Below are 17,261 nucleotides of genomic sequence, written 5' to 3'. Positions count from 1 at the left end.
CACCTTAAGTAATTATAGAAATGGTCTTTAAGCTGCAGTTTCATAGGTTCAAACAGAGTGTTCTATTTGTAGACAAGATTGGCTGTACACAAAGGATAAAAAAAAAAAAGGCTGGTGAAAAATAAAGGACATTAATGAAAATGACCTGGACTGTTATGGTAGATGACAAGTTTAACTTAAACCAACAAGCTCTGGCAGAAAGAAAACCCATCATAATTGGGTGTATGATCAGGAATAAAGCCTGCTGCACACATAAATAGTGTGCTTTCTTCTCAGCACTGGGAAGCAGACAGTGACAGCCACACTTCAAGAAAGTTGTTCCGCAACTGCATGGAACTGAGGGATCATCAAGATGAAATCTTTATTTCTCTTTTAATCACCCGATTCCATAGTATCAAATTGCACTTCTACTAAAAAGGCAAAAATGGAGAGCTGAGGAACCATTTCAACCCTCTTCACTAGTCAAACTACCATGTTTAAGAGCAGTAGCTTGTAATATACCGTTAAGAAATCTGTATATTATACTTCAATACTTCCAGTGAGCCTCATATTCAGAATGGAAAGTAACCCAAATTAAAAGGATAACTTCTCATATAGTAAGCTTGGTACATACAGAAGCTGTACTTTAATGTATGCATTCTGTTTAGTAATGCCCTTATGCTGTATTATTAGTGTTAGCAGTAACAATAACAATAGTAATGACATGATGATGATATGATGATGATGATGATGATGATGAAAGCAAACCTAGTAACCGTATGTTAGCTGTCATTTCACCTATATAACAGTTGTTTTGGCAAGGGCTATGCTTTAAACAGTGGGCTTGCAAAGTAGTAAAGTTGTGCTACTCAACAGGCTCAAGAACATGTGAGGAAGCTTCCCAGGCAAAGTGCACACAATATGAACATACCTCAGATAGCTTCACCAACCGGTTGCTTCTAGCAGTGTGCTCATGATAAGGGATACTATTCCCGGACGCAAACCAATCCTATTTCTCCACAACTCTATTTTTCCAAACTATTTTTCTAGACACCTACTACACCATCTTTTTCACCCTCTTTGCTATAAATCAGGCTCCCTAATAAAACAGCTGCTGATTCCACATGATAACCTAATTAATACTAGGGTGCAGCCAGCAGGGGGTAGACTGGGATAGCAATATCAGCATCCTCCATAACTAGCTTTGGAGGAACAAGAAAAATGAAACCCCTATTAAAATCTTACTTTGAATGACTAACTCACGGCCATCAACACAAAGAAACATCAGTAAATGATTTCTTAACTAATGCAAAAAGATGTGTGTAAAAAAATGTGAGAATAAAGAGCTTATACTCATGGTAACACAGTGAAAGAACCGTGAATGCCTGCAAAACCATTAATTTAGAGAATGCTTGCTCAGTTGTACAGAATCAGAACTGAAATAAGGTTTCTAACAAACCTGTAGCAAAAGTAAAGGTTTGGTACAACTATGTGACAGCATCATTAAAAAATAAAAGTATCAACTGCAAAAACAGGGAAGGAATTTCTGAAAACCAAAATGGATACAGATTCCAGTTACAGAAGTTTCTAATTATACTATATATATAGCCTTGTTCTACAGAGTAATTTATTCCTTTTCACTGTTATCTCCTCAACAGAAAATACTTTCGAACACCTGGATAATGAAATAAACTCCTCCAAAAAATAAAAACTCATTATAATTTCCTATTGTTTTCTTAAACACGATATTTGCTGCTAGAAAGGAGGCATTCTCCTATGGGTATTTTCAGATGCCAAAAACATAATAATGAACAAGGGCTGTAATTTCTAAATATATCACAAGACTATGATATACACCACTTTAATGCAAAGCTTGCTTTTTGTTTTCAACTACACAACTAGTAAGTTTAAAAAAAAAAAAAAGGAAAAAACCTGCCAAAACCTCCCCAACCCAATCCAAAACAGAACACTTGTTTACAGTTCTGTTTTAAGACACTTTGCTGAAACAAGCATTGTCAGGAACACAATCTGATAAGCATTAAGTACATTCTCATCTCCGTTCAACAACAAAGGTTTCTTAATTGAGAGAGACTTTGAGAAAGATTTACTACATAATATGTACTTTCCAAATGCGCTCTCAAAGCATCTTTTTTCTTTTTCTCCAGTTATTCAGTAATCACTGTGCTCATTCGCACTACCTAGTCTGCTTTGGCAGTCCATCTGTATCTATGTGCTGCATGCTTAAATTAAGCTGCAAACTCTTCAGAGCCACAATCCTTTCTTCCTCCCACTTTTGTAAAGTTAAGTTTTGCCTGCCCACACCAGGCACTATTAATAGCATCCATGAATGATGTTTTGCAATAACACTAGAATGGTCACACCAGATGCAAAGCTTGTTTACATTTGAATCAAAGCCACAAGAGTCTTGATTTTCTGGTAATTACTAGAAGCTTAGCAGGGCTCTGCATTATTCAGCAGAAATAAGAGCAGCTTATACCTTGTAATATATATAGCTTACACAGTAAATACCTCTAACATAAAATAATACCCATTAAAATGGCTCTGTTCTTTTCTGCCCAACAAGTGCTGCAAAATGTCACACAACTGATTCTGTCTGTTCCTTTAGCTCAAATAAAAATCTTTGATTACCCCCTGCAAGCAGGAATATATGTTGTTATAAACTGTGATTTCTTTAGACATTGAAAGCAAAGTATCTCACTGCAGCATTCAGAGAGCTGGAATTAGTTCTGAGTGCTGTGATGGCTGTGCTGTGATGTCCAGCAGCGAAGTTCCACAGGGAGACATTACCTCAGGTTGTAAAAGCAGTACAGCCACGTTCTTCCAGCACAGCGTAGAGCAGACATGACTGTATTACTACTGCACACAGACCCAGATGAGCAATACTACCCTGTACAACCCTGCATCATGCCTTGGTGCACAAGCAGGCATGCTGCAACTATTGTTACAGCCTAGAAGTAATTCCTCCATCTTAAACACGCTATTTTATCATAGCATAAACTTGAAACAAATGAGCCCACTGAAGGCGACAAGTTCATTATACAGATAAGGAGGCATGCAAAAAAACCAATACCTATTCCTGCTTCAGGGTTGCTTCTCAACTTGTTGACTTACCTAAGTTAAGTAAGGATCAGCAACCAGGCTGTTCCTTTTAAACACGTTTGTGTACTCTGTCAGACGCCAGCAGTGTCTTTCCCCATTTGGGAGAAAATAGGGTAACTCATACAATGCAGCCTATATTAATTAGCATAACATGATAGGATCTATGCCTTAAAGTACTAAAAATCGCAGCTTCTTAATACTTTTTCTCTCAACTAAGACTTCTTGCCTTATAGTATATAGTGTGGGATGGAAACCTATTTTATAAGAGTATTACAATGCTCTCTCAGATCTTTGATCTCTTCTACTCATTAAGCTATCTTGCTCATTAATAAAATATATACATGTAACTGCAAACTGCTAGGAAACAATAAACAAGTCATTCTGACAAGTAATTTTGGAAAGAAGAACTGAACATATTTACATACACTTGATACACAATTTCAAAACATTAGCTATATTAAAGCAATTTTCTGCACAACATCCCAATCATGTAATGCATGCAAATGGAAAATGGTTCTGAAGAGCACATCTATTTTAGCAAATTAATAACATACACTGGATTTCATAGCTATCTGCTGAATACAGAGTATCGATGACAAGTGACACAAGTTCAAATGGATGAGGTAAGCAAATGAAAATACCCTTGAAAATTCTCTTCTCAAATACACATAAAACTACTCTGTAAAAATATGCATTCTAGCATGTGCTCTCCACATGAAGGTATTATGTTAATAGAAACAAATTTATTTGTTGACTTCAAAGTATTAAAGGTTCCTTTAAAGCTAAAAGGTAAACTGAATCTTAAATATATCAATTCAATAATACAAGCTATTTTATTTGGTAGTCTGCAAAACAACTTTTGTAAGTAGTAAATACAATCCAAGAAAATTCTGGGAGACTTGGAAGTTGTTTTATCTGAAATTAAACCTTTGAAGTTTTATTAAACTTGCTAATTATGCTAGAAATTTGCAGTTTAGTAGTACCTTCTTATTTCTGAGGTAGGCTTTCTTGGCTGAGATACGTCCACGCCTTGCTTCCAGCTGGCGGATTTTTTGTTGTAACTTCTGCAGCTCCTCTTTTTGCAAGCGTATAGATGTTGCCATATCCTCTTTTTCCAGCATGGCTTCCATACTTTCGTAAGTGTCATAATATACCACTTCATCTCTCTTCTCTGTTTTAAAAATGTCAGCAACAAAAAAGTCAAATCAGTAGTTTGTATTTGATTAACGTTTTGTTTTGATCAACAACAATGCCCCTACTGAGTTCAAGATTTAATGCAGAACGCTACAATCCCTTCAGCAGACTATCAAACAAATCCAAGGGTCACAGGAAAAGTACTGAACAGCAAATCACTGTAGGGCTTTAAAGTTTATATAAAGAACAGAGATCAATACCAATGAAGTACAGCAAGGTATTCAGGTAAGCTCAGAGCATTAAAATACAAATGCAACTGTAAATGTATGCTTGTGCATGTAGCCTAACTTAATCACACAATGTCCATAAATATCTTCAGGTCTCTGAACAAACATGCATCACTATAAAGTTCAGGACACACAGACTCTTACTGAAGTTTTTGGTAGGAGAGCCTTCTGCCACAACCTACTGATATAATTTCATGAAAGGAGAATCAGACTGCAAAACACCAAAAATCTTCTCTTGGGAGGTTTTTGACCTCCCAGTCACTGTTTCTGAGGCAGCAGAGGGAGGGTAACTTCCAAGGCAACTGTTCAAAGCATTACAGGCTTGAAAAGGAGGTCATTACTAATAGTTTTATCAACAATCACAGATTTAGGCCTCCTGAGTGAAGCATTCAGTATAACATTGAGCTCATCTCTGAATGCTGCCTTCTCATCTCTTGCCAAGAAGGAAAGAGTGATGATTATAAATCCTTGCAGAATGCTGGGATGAAGCAGCAGCAAAGGCCTCTATTCTTTATTTCACTGACATACCAAGTAGGGTATTTTGTAATTCACCAAGCAGGATATACAGAACTGCTGGCTGAAACAGGCATATACAGCTGGCATGACTGGCAAGTATCTACTCTGCAGCACCACCAAACCAAGCCTCCTCATTTCAACTTCCTCAACTACTTGCAGCAAGACCATAACTTCCTCCTAGTTCTGCTACTACATTATTTGGAGAGAAAGGCAGGGTTTCTTCAGTACAATGCTCAGTTTAAAAACCTGTTGTGATTTCACATTATTTGCGTTTACACTCTCTGCTGCTACCAAAATTCTGATTTTCATGCTAATTTCAGCTCAGCAGAAGACCAGAAATTAAAGTTTCATCCATATGTAAAGCTACCAGGTCAATGCAACCCAATTTCTGTGTGTAAAAATTAGACTCAAGGCTAATAGTTCTTTACTTTGCCATCAACATATAAAATGCAAGAATTTTCAAGTAAATTTTGTTTTAGAACATTTTAATGCAGAGTTAAATACAGGAATTTACGGCTGAAACTCCAAAAGCACAGCTGCAAACCAGTCAAATCTACCATTTTTAAAACATAGTATTTATCTGCTTTGCTGGGAAAAAAACCCCTTCACAATTCTACTGCAATCTCCATCAAATATTCCTAGAGTTTTCTAGAAACAGCTTATGAGCTTTTGACATATAAACTGATACATGCATAAGCTTCCAATGACCTGACCACTGCCAATAAAACAGTTAGAACTGCTCCCTTTTCCATACAATCCACCAAAGCAGGAACCTACTACCATTTTACCCTGACAGTAACATATCCATCACAAAACCATTTTATAAGGATGTACAAAGAGTTTGTATAGATAGATTTCTGAAAGGTTTTATCCTAACCTAATAGTCACATTTTGTAAATTTCAGTGTAGCTATTTTGTAAATGACAGTAAAAAAGTACTACTGTTTATAACAGAACAGTCCGTTACCATGTGATACTTTTCAGATCCAACGTGGTGAATTTGCAAGACAAAATATTTTACTGCCAGCTTAGAACCAACTGGCAGTCAAATCAAATCACAAAACTTGAAAAGTTCTGTTGGGACTTTGTTAGCAGTATTGCTGATGTCCCTCAACTCAAAACAGAATCCCAAACTTTTCCTTTGTAGAGCCAATTTAGTCAGGGAGTAAAGAATAGCAACAGCCTCTACAATTCACTAAGACAAACATCTTTCAAATCATACAGATGTGCACAATTAAAAGCCTATTACTTTACTGACTATAAATACACTTTAAAAAGGAAGCATAACAGCAGATGCAACAGATCTTTCTTTTATCTTTGGTTGCATAAGAACAACAGATATTAAAAGCCCACTATATGCTTTCAATGGTTCTATTCAGATTAGGTGCCAAACTGTTTTGAAGAGATCTAGCCACTTCAGCGTAACCTTCACATTACTTATTCTATCACCCTATCCAACTCTGAAGAGGTAATTCCATCCTTTGACAAAAATCCCCCTCACACATTTAAGAACTGTATCTTTAATTTTCTGTCCTATGGGATATTAACTGAGAACTGTTAAAAACAGTAATTCCTTCTAACACAGACTACTTTAAACAAAAAAACCAACCAACCAACCAACCAAAAAAACCCAACAATAAAACCCCAACTTCTGGATCAAATATTTAAGAGTACTTCACAAATTTAAAGCAGAAAAATTAAAAGTGAGAACAGTGAACTATTTTGTTGCCCTGGGTGAAGGAGAGGGTTGGTTATTTATTGACTAGGGCTTTTGTTTTGGATCTGGTTGTGGGGTTAGGTTGTTGGCGTTTGAGATTTCTGGATAAAACATTAGTGAAAAGTTGTAATGACCTATGTTGTTTTTATGGCAGACTTAATCCTGAGGTTTTATTATTACTACATCAAAGAAGAAGAATTTTGATATACATTTCTTCTCAGCTTCCTGTTCAAGAGATTTCCTTGAACACAGGTAAGCAAACGGTACCATGTCTTCAGTACCAAAACTAAATGTCTGACTTCCCAAGTACAGAAACTGCCTATCTCTAAAGCACTACCTTCTCTCCACAGATGCACCTGGTCAAAGTTGCCATGTTTTTTTAAGTCATCTACAGAGTTTTGAATCCACACCTTCTATACATGGAGCTAACAATTGTTGCCATCACAAGCCTAAAAGCAGATTCACTTAGCAGTGAGAACATTCAATGATATCTATGTTTTCTCTTTTTCCAGAGGCAACTCACAATGCAATCCAGATTCAAATGTCTTTTCATAAGTGGCTTTTCTATAATCAACTTTGATAGTCAAGTCCTATGCACTAAACAATAAAATGGAGCTTGTGTGAATAAAAGCATTAACTATAGAAAGATCCAAAGGACAGAACTGGATTCAAAAACACCGTATGATTTATCTGAACCATTTCCATAGCTCCTAAGTACACATGGTACAGCAGGTTCTGGAAATGCAAGGTTTGCATCACTACTCTAAATCAGTGAGATAGCAATACAATAAGTTTCAAAGTTTAGCTCAATGATTTTCACTAATACCATCTGAAAACTAATCACTTTATAGAAATGAATAATACCAATGCAAATTGTTAATAAGGCAAGTCCATTAATCAAAACATTTCCTCTTCTCTGAATTTAGTTTTCAAAAGTTACACAGCATCTTATATGCTTACTTACAACACAGGCAATCAGAAGCAGACCAAAAAACTTCTATGTGTGTAAGTATATGCCTTACAAACAGATGCAAATTTTAATTTAACAGTAGTCATGTTAGAAGATCCAGCTTTTCAAATGGAAAAGAATCTGCTCTCATTTCATTCCCACAGGCTTTACTAGACTCTTAGGAAGAGAATTATCTTTTGCAGATTACATCTTAATTAAAATGCATAAAGCACCTGACATCAATCTTCTGATGCTTTCAAGTTGTGCTGTCAGCAGCAGCTCTTCGTATTTCAAGATCTCAAACTGCACTTCATATAATTGAAGCTGTAGATCATAATAATCAGCTTCTAACTGGTCCAAATGGGCTATGGCTTCTGTACCACCTTTCAGACTCTGCATCTAAATGGAAAGAGAAAAAAACAACACCAAAAACTCACACAACTACAGGATAAGAAGAACAAAACCACAGACTTTACAATTACAGATACAGTCTGGTGCACTACATATACTAAAATTGAGCACATCAAGTGGAGAAGATCGGTTTTGAACAGCCACACCCTTTCAGAAATCTATAGTATCAAGACATTGTTTCTATATGGCAATGAAAAAGTGTCTGCTCTTCTTTTTATGTCTATCATACAAAATGAAAATAGCATTTTCTTATCTTCAAATCCACTAAGTCTAAAAATTCATTTGCTAATGGTATCTAGAAAACTACAGTTAGAACTGTCATTAAAGCTGAAGTGAGGGAAAAAAGTGAAAGGTTGTGAACACAGGGATAATTACATGCACTGATCTTGTAATGACAACTTAACTGATGAGTTTCCTTTTTCCTGGAGTCCTTCACAGGAGAAAAAAATACCTATTATGCCTAAATATTTTAGTGCTTGTGTCATATGTTTGACATGGAAAAGTGACACAAAACACAACAGAAGTGGACTCAAATCATCCTCTTTCATTCAGACAAATTTTAACTGCTCAATACAGACCATATTTAAGAAATACTGACAGACAAAGGATCTTATGTGCTGTCTCATTTTGGAGGAAAGTCAAAGCCATACAACTGTACAACTGCATGCACAAGAGTTAGCACGACATCCAAGTTCTCCATCTGCTCAAAAAAATGTCTCTGATAGCTCAGGTAATGGATGAAAGTAATTCTAAATTCTATTGAAATTCGTGATCTGTCTTACCGTTCTGATGAAACATGGTCCAGATTCTGTATTACATTCAATCATTAAAAAAAAGGATGTCTACCAAGCAAAAAATACAGGACATAGCAAACTATATATTTTAAAAAAAATATTTTGCTAGTATGTTTTTACATTATGGTGTTTTTTTCAAGATGTAAAACACTACCTGTAATTAAAAGCTAGAAAGGGGTTATCGGTTTTATCTATCACACATGTTTAAGTACAACTATACTAAACCAGAAAGCTATCTATACTGGATTAAATCAAAGATCCCTCTTCCTCAATATCCTGTTTTGGACAAAGATTAATCACAAGTATCCAGGAAGATGAAACATTGTAGGTAGCACAGTGCTACTTCCCTAAATGTATCACCAGCCTCTAGAAGAACTTTGCAGCAGTGACAGTGTTCACACAGAACAGACTTACTACTGGATGTTCCTCCATACATTTGTCCTGTCCCTTTTTTAAATAATAATGTATGCTTTTAGCATCTACATCACTACCCACGGACAGGGATTTTACAGGTCAATTAAACACCAAGGAAAATTCTTCACACTACATTTCCTTCCATAGAAGACTGATAAAACGCCTGTGAATCAATTCTTCTAACATTTAAAAAATTTCTCCTAATATACCATGTATTTACTGGATGATTTTTTTTTATATCAACTATCAGCATGAAAGTCTCACAAAATCCTTAAGTGAGTATCATAAATCTTACAATCAGTGATGTACCATTTATACTTTTCAGTCCAGTGTCACGCCAAAATGTCTTGCTAGGCTATTCTACTAACCCTGCTTCCACATTAAGTAAGTAATTGTGATCAGAACAGTAAATGACACAATAGCGGTGTATTTGGAGTTAATTAGAGGCTAGTTTTCAAGACAAAAGGCCTGATTCCTTGAACCTTTCAGTTCTTCTGTATGAGAAGGATATAATGTTCATTGGTTGGGGCAGGATGTCCTGGGTTTTGGCATTTCCAAAGGATTTTCTCATTGTAAGAAACCCACAAAAAACAACCAACCAAGCAAACAAAAAGAAACCACAAAAACATAGCAAAAAAATGTGGTCGAGGGTGGGGTTTTTTTGAGTTTTGTTTTGGATTTTTTTGGCAAATTAAACCAATACTATTCAAGCTCCTGGTGATGCCATTCAAGCTTCTACCACAACAAAGAACTCTTGCTTTGTCAGCAAACTCTGAAATTCATTCAAACTTACACTTTTTTTACCCCTTTAAAAGAGTTGTTCCCAAATCTATGTCCAGAAACTTTGTACAAAAACTGCATAGAGACACAGATGGGCCATCTTCAAAAGTATCAGCAGAAGTTAGAGCAGCTCAGTGTTTCATCCAGCTGCAGTAGTGTATGCCTGATAAAGGACCTGGCAAATCAATCTGGGCCCTACAAGCATAAGTCACAGACACTGCTGTGCCAGCTACCTGGTCTGTTTTAGGGTTACACCACCACCATATTCAGTTTTCAGGTGCAACAGCAATGGGAAATTATAACTGTCAAATGGTTCTCAGACTGATATCATAGCCACATAATAGCCCACAAACAGGCACCTTAAATTTTGAACATTCATGTAAAAACTTTGAGATATACGTGTGATATACCTAACAATATGATTCTTGGGAAAAATTCAGCATTATTTGCTAAAAATTTTAGAGTGGTTCAATTCTTATATTACAAGTTACTTTATAAACTATACTATTAACTTGCTGCATCCTTGGTAGGTCTCAGGCTGATCAGCAGAGTGATAGAAACACAAAAAACTTTAGTGTGAGTCTTTTCAATAATCTGTTACTGTTCAACTAGAAGACCAAGTCATCTTTCAGTATACCACATGTGAATCCTGTCTGCTGTCTAGTTCAAAAATTCATTTTACTTCAGCACTGCTGTCTTGAGAAGATTCAGAAAATTCAGAAAAAAACTCAGGTCTTGAAGTGTGAATATGGACACTCTTCCTATGGACCAACAGAAAATAATTTAAAATAATTTCTAAATTATTTTAAGGGAAACTCAGAGTACTCTGACCACTGATAAAAGGCAAGTTCTCTGTGATACCTAGTGACTTGTGGAACAGAAGTACTCGTCCACCCAATTAAGTATCATGGGTCAACTATAGTCAGGCCATGACACTACAGGATACAGTATTATTAAAAACTAAGGTTAAGAAGATCACAGTTACTATCCTGAGTAATCAGAGAAATATTGCACACTAAAATAAATATCTTCTCCCCGTGAAAAGGGTACACTACTGGTTTTATAAACCTGTTTCTTTTGCAAGACTAAGTGTTCAAAAATCTATACACAACCTGCTGAACACAGTGTCCTCAAAGACAGTCAAGTCTGGTCTTTGCAATCAATGGCAATACGTTTTTTATCTTAACCCTCAACTCACTAAATTTGTTTCTCTATCATTTCACTTTTTGAAGAAGTATCTTCCTTCTATATTCCATGCATAGAAACAGTAGCTACATGGTTTGCCATACAAGGTATTTTAGTTCCGATTTTCCAACAGTTCAGGGAGTTTGTTTTAAATGACCATGAACACCTGATCTTTTTTCTTCCTCACATCAAATGAGACTTAATATTAGTGATGCACAAAATCCTTCAAACAAAGTCTCTTCAAATGCTGAGGTTTGCTCTCTTTAATACTCTTTAAAATAGATTACCCAGTCATTCTCTGGGAATCAAAAAAAATGTGTAAAACCAAATATGTTCTAATAATGTTACTTCAAAAGAACTTATGTGGGTTTTAATAACTTTTAAAGTCCAAAGTAGGTTATCATCATTAATGAGTAATTGTCTAATAATGTCCCACTGCATGATTAAAAGCCTAATCCTGACTCCAAGTTCTGTCTACAGAATGCACCCCATTGCTTTACCTGGTTGCTTAGAGCTTTCTGCTATTTTCTTTAAACATAATGACCACTTAAACCAGTTTTTAGTCTAAGGCGAAACATATTTTTCTGAAACAATATTATGTTCCATCTGTAACAAAAATCCCTGACCGTTTCTTACAGGAAGAAATATCTATTCATGCCTTCTTGAATATCCTTAAGAAAATTCTTGGATTTGCTAATGTATCCAACTCAGGCCAAAGTAAAATGACAGTCTTGAAATGCAAGATATGCTTAAATACTCAAGGTCACTGGAAGCAAATATATCTTTGATTCAGGCTCAATGTACAGGAAAGGAAATTACTCTCAGAGCTACAAAAATACGAAAAACTTTTTTAAAACAAGTAGTACTTTGTTGACATATGATTTTTTAAATTTAAATTTCACAGAACATTTATAATGTAAACTAAAATTTGTTTTTAGTATCTTTAGAACTGAACTGTGCACATCTAAAAAGAAAAAAAAGAGAAGACTGGTTACTGAATCCTATATGTAAGCAACACCACACTTGTTTGAATTTTAGTCTCCAGTCACTTGCTTCCATTTGTCCAAGCTATTTTACATACTTAGAGAATTAGAAAGGATTCTCACTCTGATTTAATGTTTCTGTTTACTGTCATGAGGACAAGACTTGGCAACCAGTCCATAAAAGCAGGGTCTGGTTTACCTCAAAAGGAAAGTTTTCATCATTCCATTCAAACAAAATTCAGAACAACAGATGGAACTTAAGAGGAACAAATCAGGACAGTAAGAAAGCACATTATGAAATTTGTGCAGTCATTTTTTTTAAATAATGCAAAATTTTTCAGCTAACAAATAATGATTAAAAAAAATTATATCTAACCTGATCACCCAGGCAGATGATTCTGAAATAATGTTAACTTGGAAAGACATAGTAGCTTTCCAGATATTTACAGCTTCAACACATTTTAGGAAACAAACAAGTGCTCAATTAATACTAATTGAAAACTACAAACAGGGACATTTTTACTATCCCTCTTCAAAATCAATCAACACAGTTAATTTAGGTTGCAAGAGGAGGAAATTTAGTCCCATGAGAAACAAGTATATTGTTTCCTATGTGTCTCCCCTTCCTACTCACTGAAAGCAAATTTGTGTATCTATGCACAGCATGAATGTCTTAATTTCCTAAGCCCAAAGGAGAAAATGGAACACATTTTCATTTACTGTTGTTTTCTTCTTTTACTGTCATCTTTTCCAAATTTACAAGCTAACATAATCACCAAGTATTTTCTTTGTAAGAGTACAACCCTTCTTCTCCAATGTGGGACTCCAAGTCATGCTTGCACATCCAACTTTGCATACCTAGGGCTATGAAATTCTCAAAGCTGAAAACAGAAGTTTCATAACAGAACCTGGTCTTCCAATCTCCCCATGTTTTGACAGAGCTCACTATAACTTGAAACAGACCACCCTAAAGCACCATGCCCCTGCATGCCCATGAGATGCTCCTCTTTTCTCTGTTCCCAAAAGCCCCAACCTCTCATCTCAGTTCAGAGCACTTCTACACCTCTACAGTATATCACAATAAAATTCTCATTTTTCCTATGCAGCCCCTAATCACAGAATCATAGAAAGGCACGGGTTGGAAGGGACCCCAAGGATCATAGAGCTCCAACCCCCCTGACACAGGCAGGGACACCAACCTCCAGGCCTGGAGCTACACAACGTTGCCCAGGGCTCCAGCCAACCTGGCCGTGAACACCTCGAGGGACCAGGCATCCACCACCTCTCTGGGAAGCCTGTTCCAGTACTCTCTCTGTAAAAAACTTCCCCCTAATGTCTAATCTAAACCTTCCCTTCCTTAGCTTCAACCCATTCCCCCTTGTCCTGCCATTGTCTGCCCTTTTAAAAAGTTGATTCCCCTCCTGTTCACAGGTTCCCTTCAGGTACTGGAAGGCTGCAATGAGGTCCCCCCGCAGCCTTCTCTTCTCCAGGCTGAACAAGCCCATCTCCTTCAGCCTTCATCATAGGGGCGGTGCTCCAGCCCTCTAATCATCCTTGTGGCCCTCCTCTGAACCCTCTCCAACAGTTCTATATCTTTCTTGTATTGTGGGCCCCAGACCTGGACACAGGACTCCAGATGGGGCAGAGTAGAGAGGGATAATCACTTCCCTGTCCCTGCTGGACACCCCTCTTCTGATGGAGCCCAGGACACCTTGTGAGCTGCAAGAGCACACTGCTGGCTCAGGTTAAGTTTCTCATCCACCAGAATCCCCCAAGTCCTTCTCAGCAGGGCTACTCTCAAAGACCTCTGCTGCCAGTCTGTATCTGTGTCTGGGATTCTTCCGGCCCAAGTGCAACACCTTACACTTTGCAGTGTTGAACCTCACTAGGTTCACCCGGGCCCACCTTTCCAGCTTTGGTACATCAAATCAATCAATAACTCGTTCAACGGAATGAGATCTCATTCAACAAAACTTCATGAAAGGTCTCCACTGGGAGAAAAGAAAGATGTGCTGTTGAAAAGAATGCCCTATATATGTGAAAATGTTAAATAGAATATTTTCAATTAGTACTGCTGGATTCTCTCATCAACTCTTAGCTCAGGATGGCAGCAGTCTGATAAACTAAGGTCTCCAGACAACTCTTGGCTTTCTAAATATAAAGAGTGTTGAAACACAGCAAACTTTTTCTTTTCGTGCTCTGGGTCTTGCATGTACTCTCTCTCCTTGCACAACAAGCTGTCTTCTACAGAAGCTCCTAAAATAGGCACATAGACTGTCAGGCTTATAAACCTACCAATCTATACAGTGCAAAGTCATGAGTTCTCTGGGTAACTTCTTCATAACAGAGCCACCAGTTTAATCAAATTTTGCTTAAATGTTTGAAAAGTGCTCTAAAAGAAGTGATTGACAGAATGTAAATTAATAAAAGAAAATGACAGAATATTCCTAGTACTTAATATCCATATGACAACGAACTTTAAAAGAGGATTTGTAGAGGTTTTGCTTTTGCGGAAGTATCGTAAAACCCAATACATGTGGTTTTTTTCTGCCAAGACATTTAAACACAGAGTAATGCCTGCACTCCTTCCTCAGGAAAGCTGTAGCTAGCACGCAACGTCTGGAAGGCTGCCTTAACAATTAGGGTAAGCAGAGAGCGCAGTACAACAGGGTAGTCACTGGTATATTTGCTACTGATCAAACGCCTTCCATCTGGAATGTCAGAACTATTCCAAAAAGGTGGTCATGCCTCTGAGAGCTCTAGTGCAAAGATTACATAGCAGCAGATTTCTGTCCTATCTCTTCTCTTCATTTTATTGATCTCAGTGGATAGCTGTTAACATTAACAGTAAAAACTGTCTTCCTGGTTCACTAACCAGGAAAAGGTGAACAGAAAACATATGTGGCACAAAACCCAGTACTATTGCAGTGTAACTACATTTGTCTAACATGGCAGACTGTAGCAAAACTTTAAATACAAACTTTTACTGTTAAAGGCAGAAAAATAATGACTTTCCAGTCTTCCAGCCTGGGTTGGTTTGGGGGTTTTTGTTTAGTTGGGGGGTTGTTAGACTACACTGGCATTCTTTAAGGTGCATTTCTCTGTGTGTTTTATTTTTCTATCTATTGGTATGAAAAGTTACCTCCTCTTTCAGCGCATGTTTCTTCTGCTCCAAACAGATCTCTTTAGCACGCATCAACTGCAGTGTCTCCTTAGAAACCGCATACTGGAGCTTCTCCATACGTTCCACTGCTGCTGCCCATGCTGCCTTACCGAACTTTTTCTGGTCTGCTCGCATTCGGTCATACACAGCTACAGAAAGGAACAAAGAGCAGACAGTTTACCAGTCTACTCCTCCGTGATTCTGCTGCAGAGACACTGCAGACATCTGTATCCAAAAGCACACAAAGTTCTCCTAGCAAAGAACAGTCAGAGCACTAGCCTTCAAATTTAGGATGTAAGTACTCCTAGGATCCATGTAATATGTAATTAGCTATTTGCTGACAATTCCAGTTTTTGTTATCCATTGAGGGACCATTCTGAATACGCAGTACCTGAACACTTGAACCACTGGTTCAGAATACTAGACTGAAGGTATCTCATTAATGCTACCATGTGGTCTTAAACAGCATCCAAATTTATGTCCTCTTCTGAAAGACCCAATTATCAGCTACTAAAGTCTTCAGTTTCCCTTGATAACAATCATAAGTTGAAACAAATATGCAGAGTGAAAACAAATTACAATTTCAAACAAAAATTTCAGCTTGACTTCAATACAAGTCTGTAGGATTACTAAATTAAATTGAAATAACATGTATCTCTTAATTCAATGTGCTTAATAAAATTCAAATTAACATAAATAAATAGTTCAATAAATAAATAGATTGTTCTGATCTTAATATGAAGGGATGAATGAGAATCTTTTTGGGAAGACTTCAGTGTAGCAGGAATCCCTTGCCTGATTCAGATTTTCTATTCTTGCGCCCCAGACCACATCTAGGCTGACAAACATGGTATTTTCATAATTTTTAATATGTAGAACACTTGTATGGATAATATATATTTAGCCACAAAATCAAAGGGACAGCATTCATTCTGCTGCTGCTGGAAGATATTACATGGTATTTTTAAGTAATAAAAAAATGCCCTTATGTAGTCCTGTGTCTCCTCTGCCATCTGTTAGCATTTTGCCCTGTAGGACAAGCCAGTGATCAGGAGGAGGAGAAAAAAACCCTAAAACACACAAAACAGGCAAGCAACCTGCACACCAAAGGTCTGCAGTTGTAAAACTTCCCAGTGTTTTTTCCCACAATCCTAACTGCTATACATAAAAAAGCATATGAACAAACCAAAATAATTGTAATTAAATGATTAAGTACATGTTCTTCATCAACTAATGGGGCATTTTATTTGCTACCTTTGACATACTAGGAAAGTATTAAACACATGTAGCATTTGCTCTAATTAAATTGATGACAACATGCTTGAAGTGGTTTAGTCACTTTCTCAAAAAAAAGGTGGAGTTTCATGAGATGTCTAACTTGGGTTGCCACCATAAGGAATCATTTTGCAGTGACGGCTTCTCAAAGCAGATCTAGCTAGTCATGCAGGGACCCATCACAAAAGATTTTCTCCCAGGGGTACAGGTCATTTATCTGGTTGTACAATCACTATTACACAGCAAAGGAAGAAACAGGAACCTGGAGTCTGGCACGGAAGACAGTGCGACATGAACTCTGTCAGTGGTAGGCCACAGTCAAACTAAAATAGGTGACATGAAACCACATCCTTAGGTATGTTTGCCTTAACAAACCAATCATTTACATTAAATTGGTAACTACCTTTCTGTGTTTTAGCTGTTATTTCAAAGTATTTAACTGTAAGATCTTGAATAGAAAGCACGGCCATGTGGGCTTTTCTCTGCCAATCAGCATCTTCTTTTTGCAGGCTCTCAATTCTTCTGGGGCCTAGGTAGTCATTCTCTATAGAGATC

General features: G+C 37.0%; 1 protein-coding gene across 1 annotated transcript in view; it reads right to left on the bottom strand.

Moving 5' to 3' along the window:
* JMY (junction mediating and regulatory protein, p53 cofactor) overlaps nt 1-17,261 on the bottom strand; it is a gene marked incomplete at both ends in the record, with an annotated part of 54,820 nt that overhangs the window by 8,914 nt on the left and 28,645 nt on the right. The window contains 4 exons of the mRNA XM_084278682.1: nt 4,083-4,270; nt 7,935-8,100; nt 15,411-15,580; nt 17,110-17,260. Of these exons, the coding sequence (XP_084134808.1) occupies nt 4,083-4,270; nt 7,935-8,100; nt 15,411-15,580; nt 17,110-17,260 (675 nt within the window). The remainder of the gene's footprint in view (nt 1-4,082; nt 4,271-7,934; nt 8,101-15,410; nt 15,581-17,109; nt 17,261) is intronic.

Source organism: Gallinula chloropus, assembly GCF_964237585.1.
Source record: "Gallinula chloropus genome assembly, chromosome: Z".
In the NCBI taxonomy this organism is placed as follows: Eukaryota; Metazoa; Chordata; class Aves; order Gruiformes; family Rallidae; genus Gallinula; species Gallinula chloropus.
This window is presented reverse-complemented; position numbering and strand designations above follow the sequence as displayed.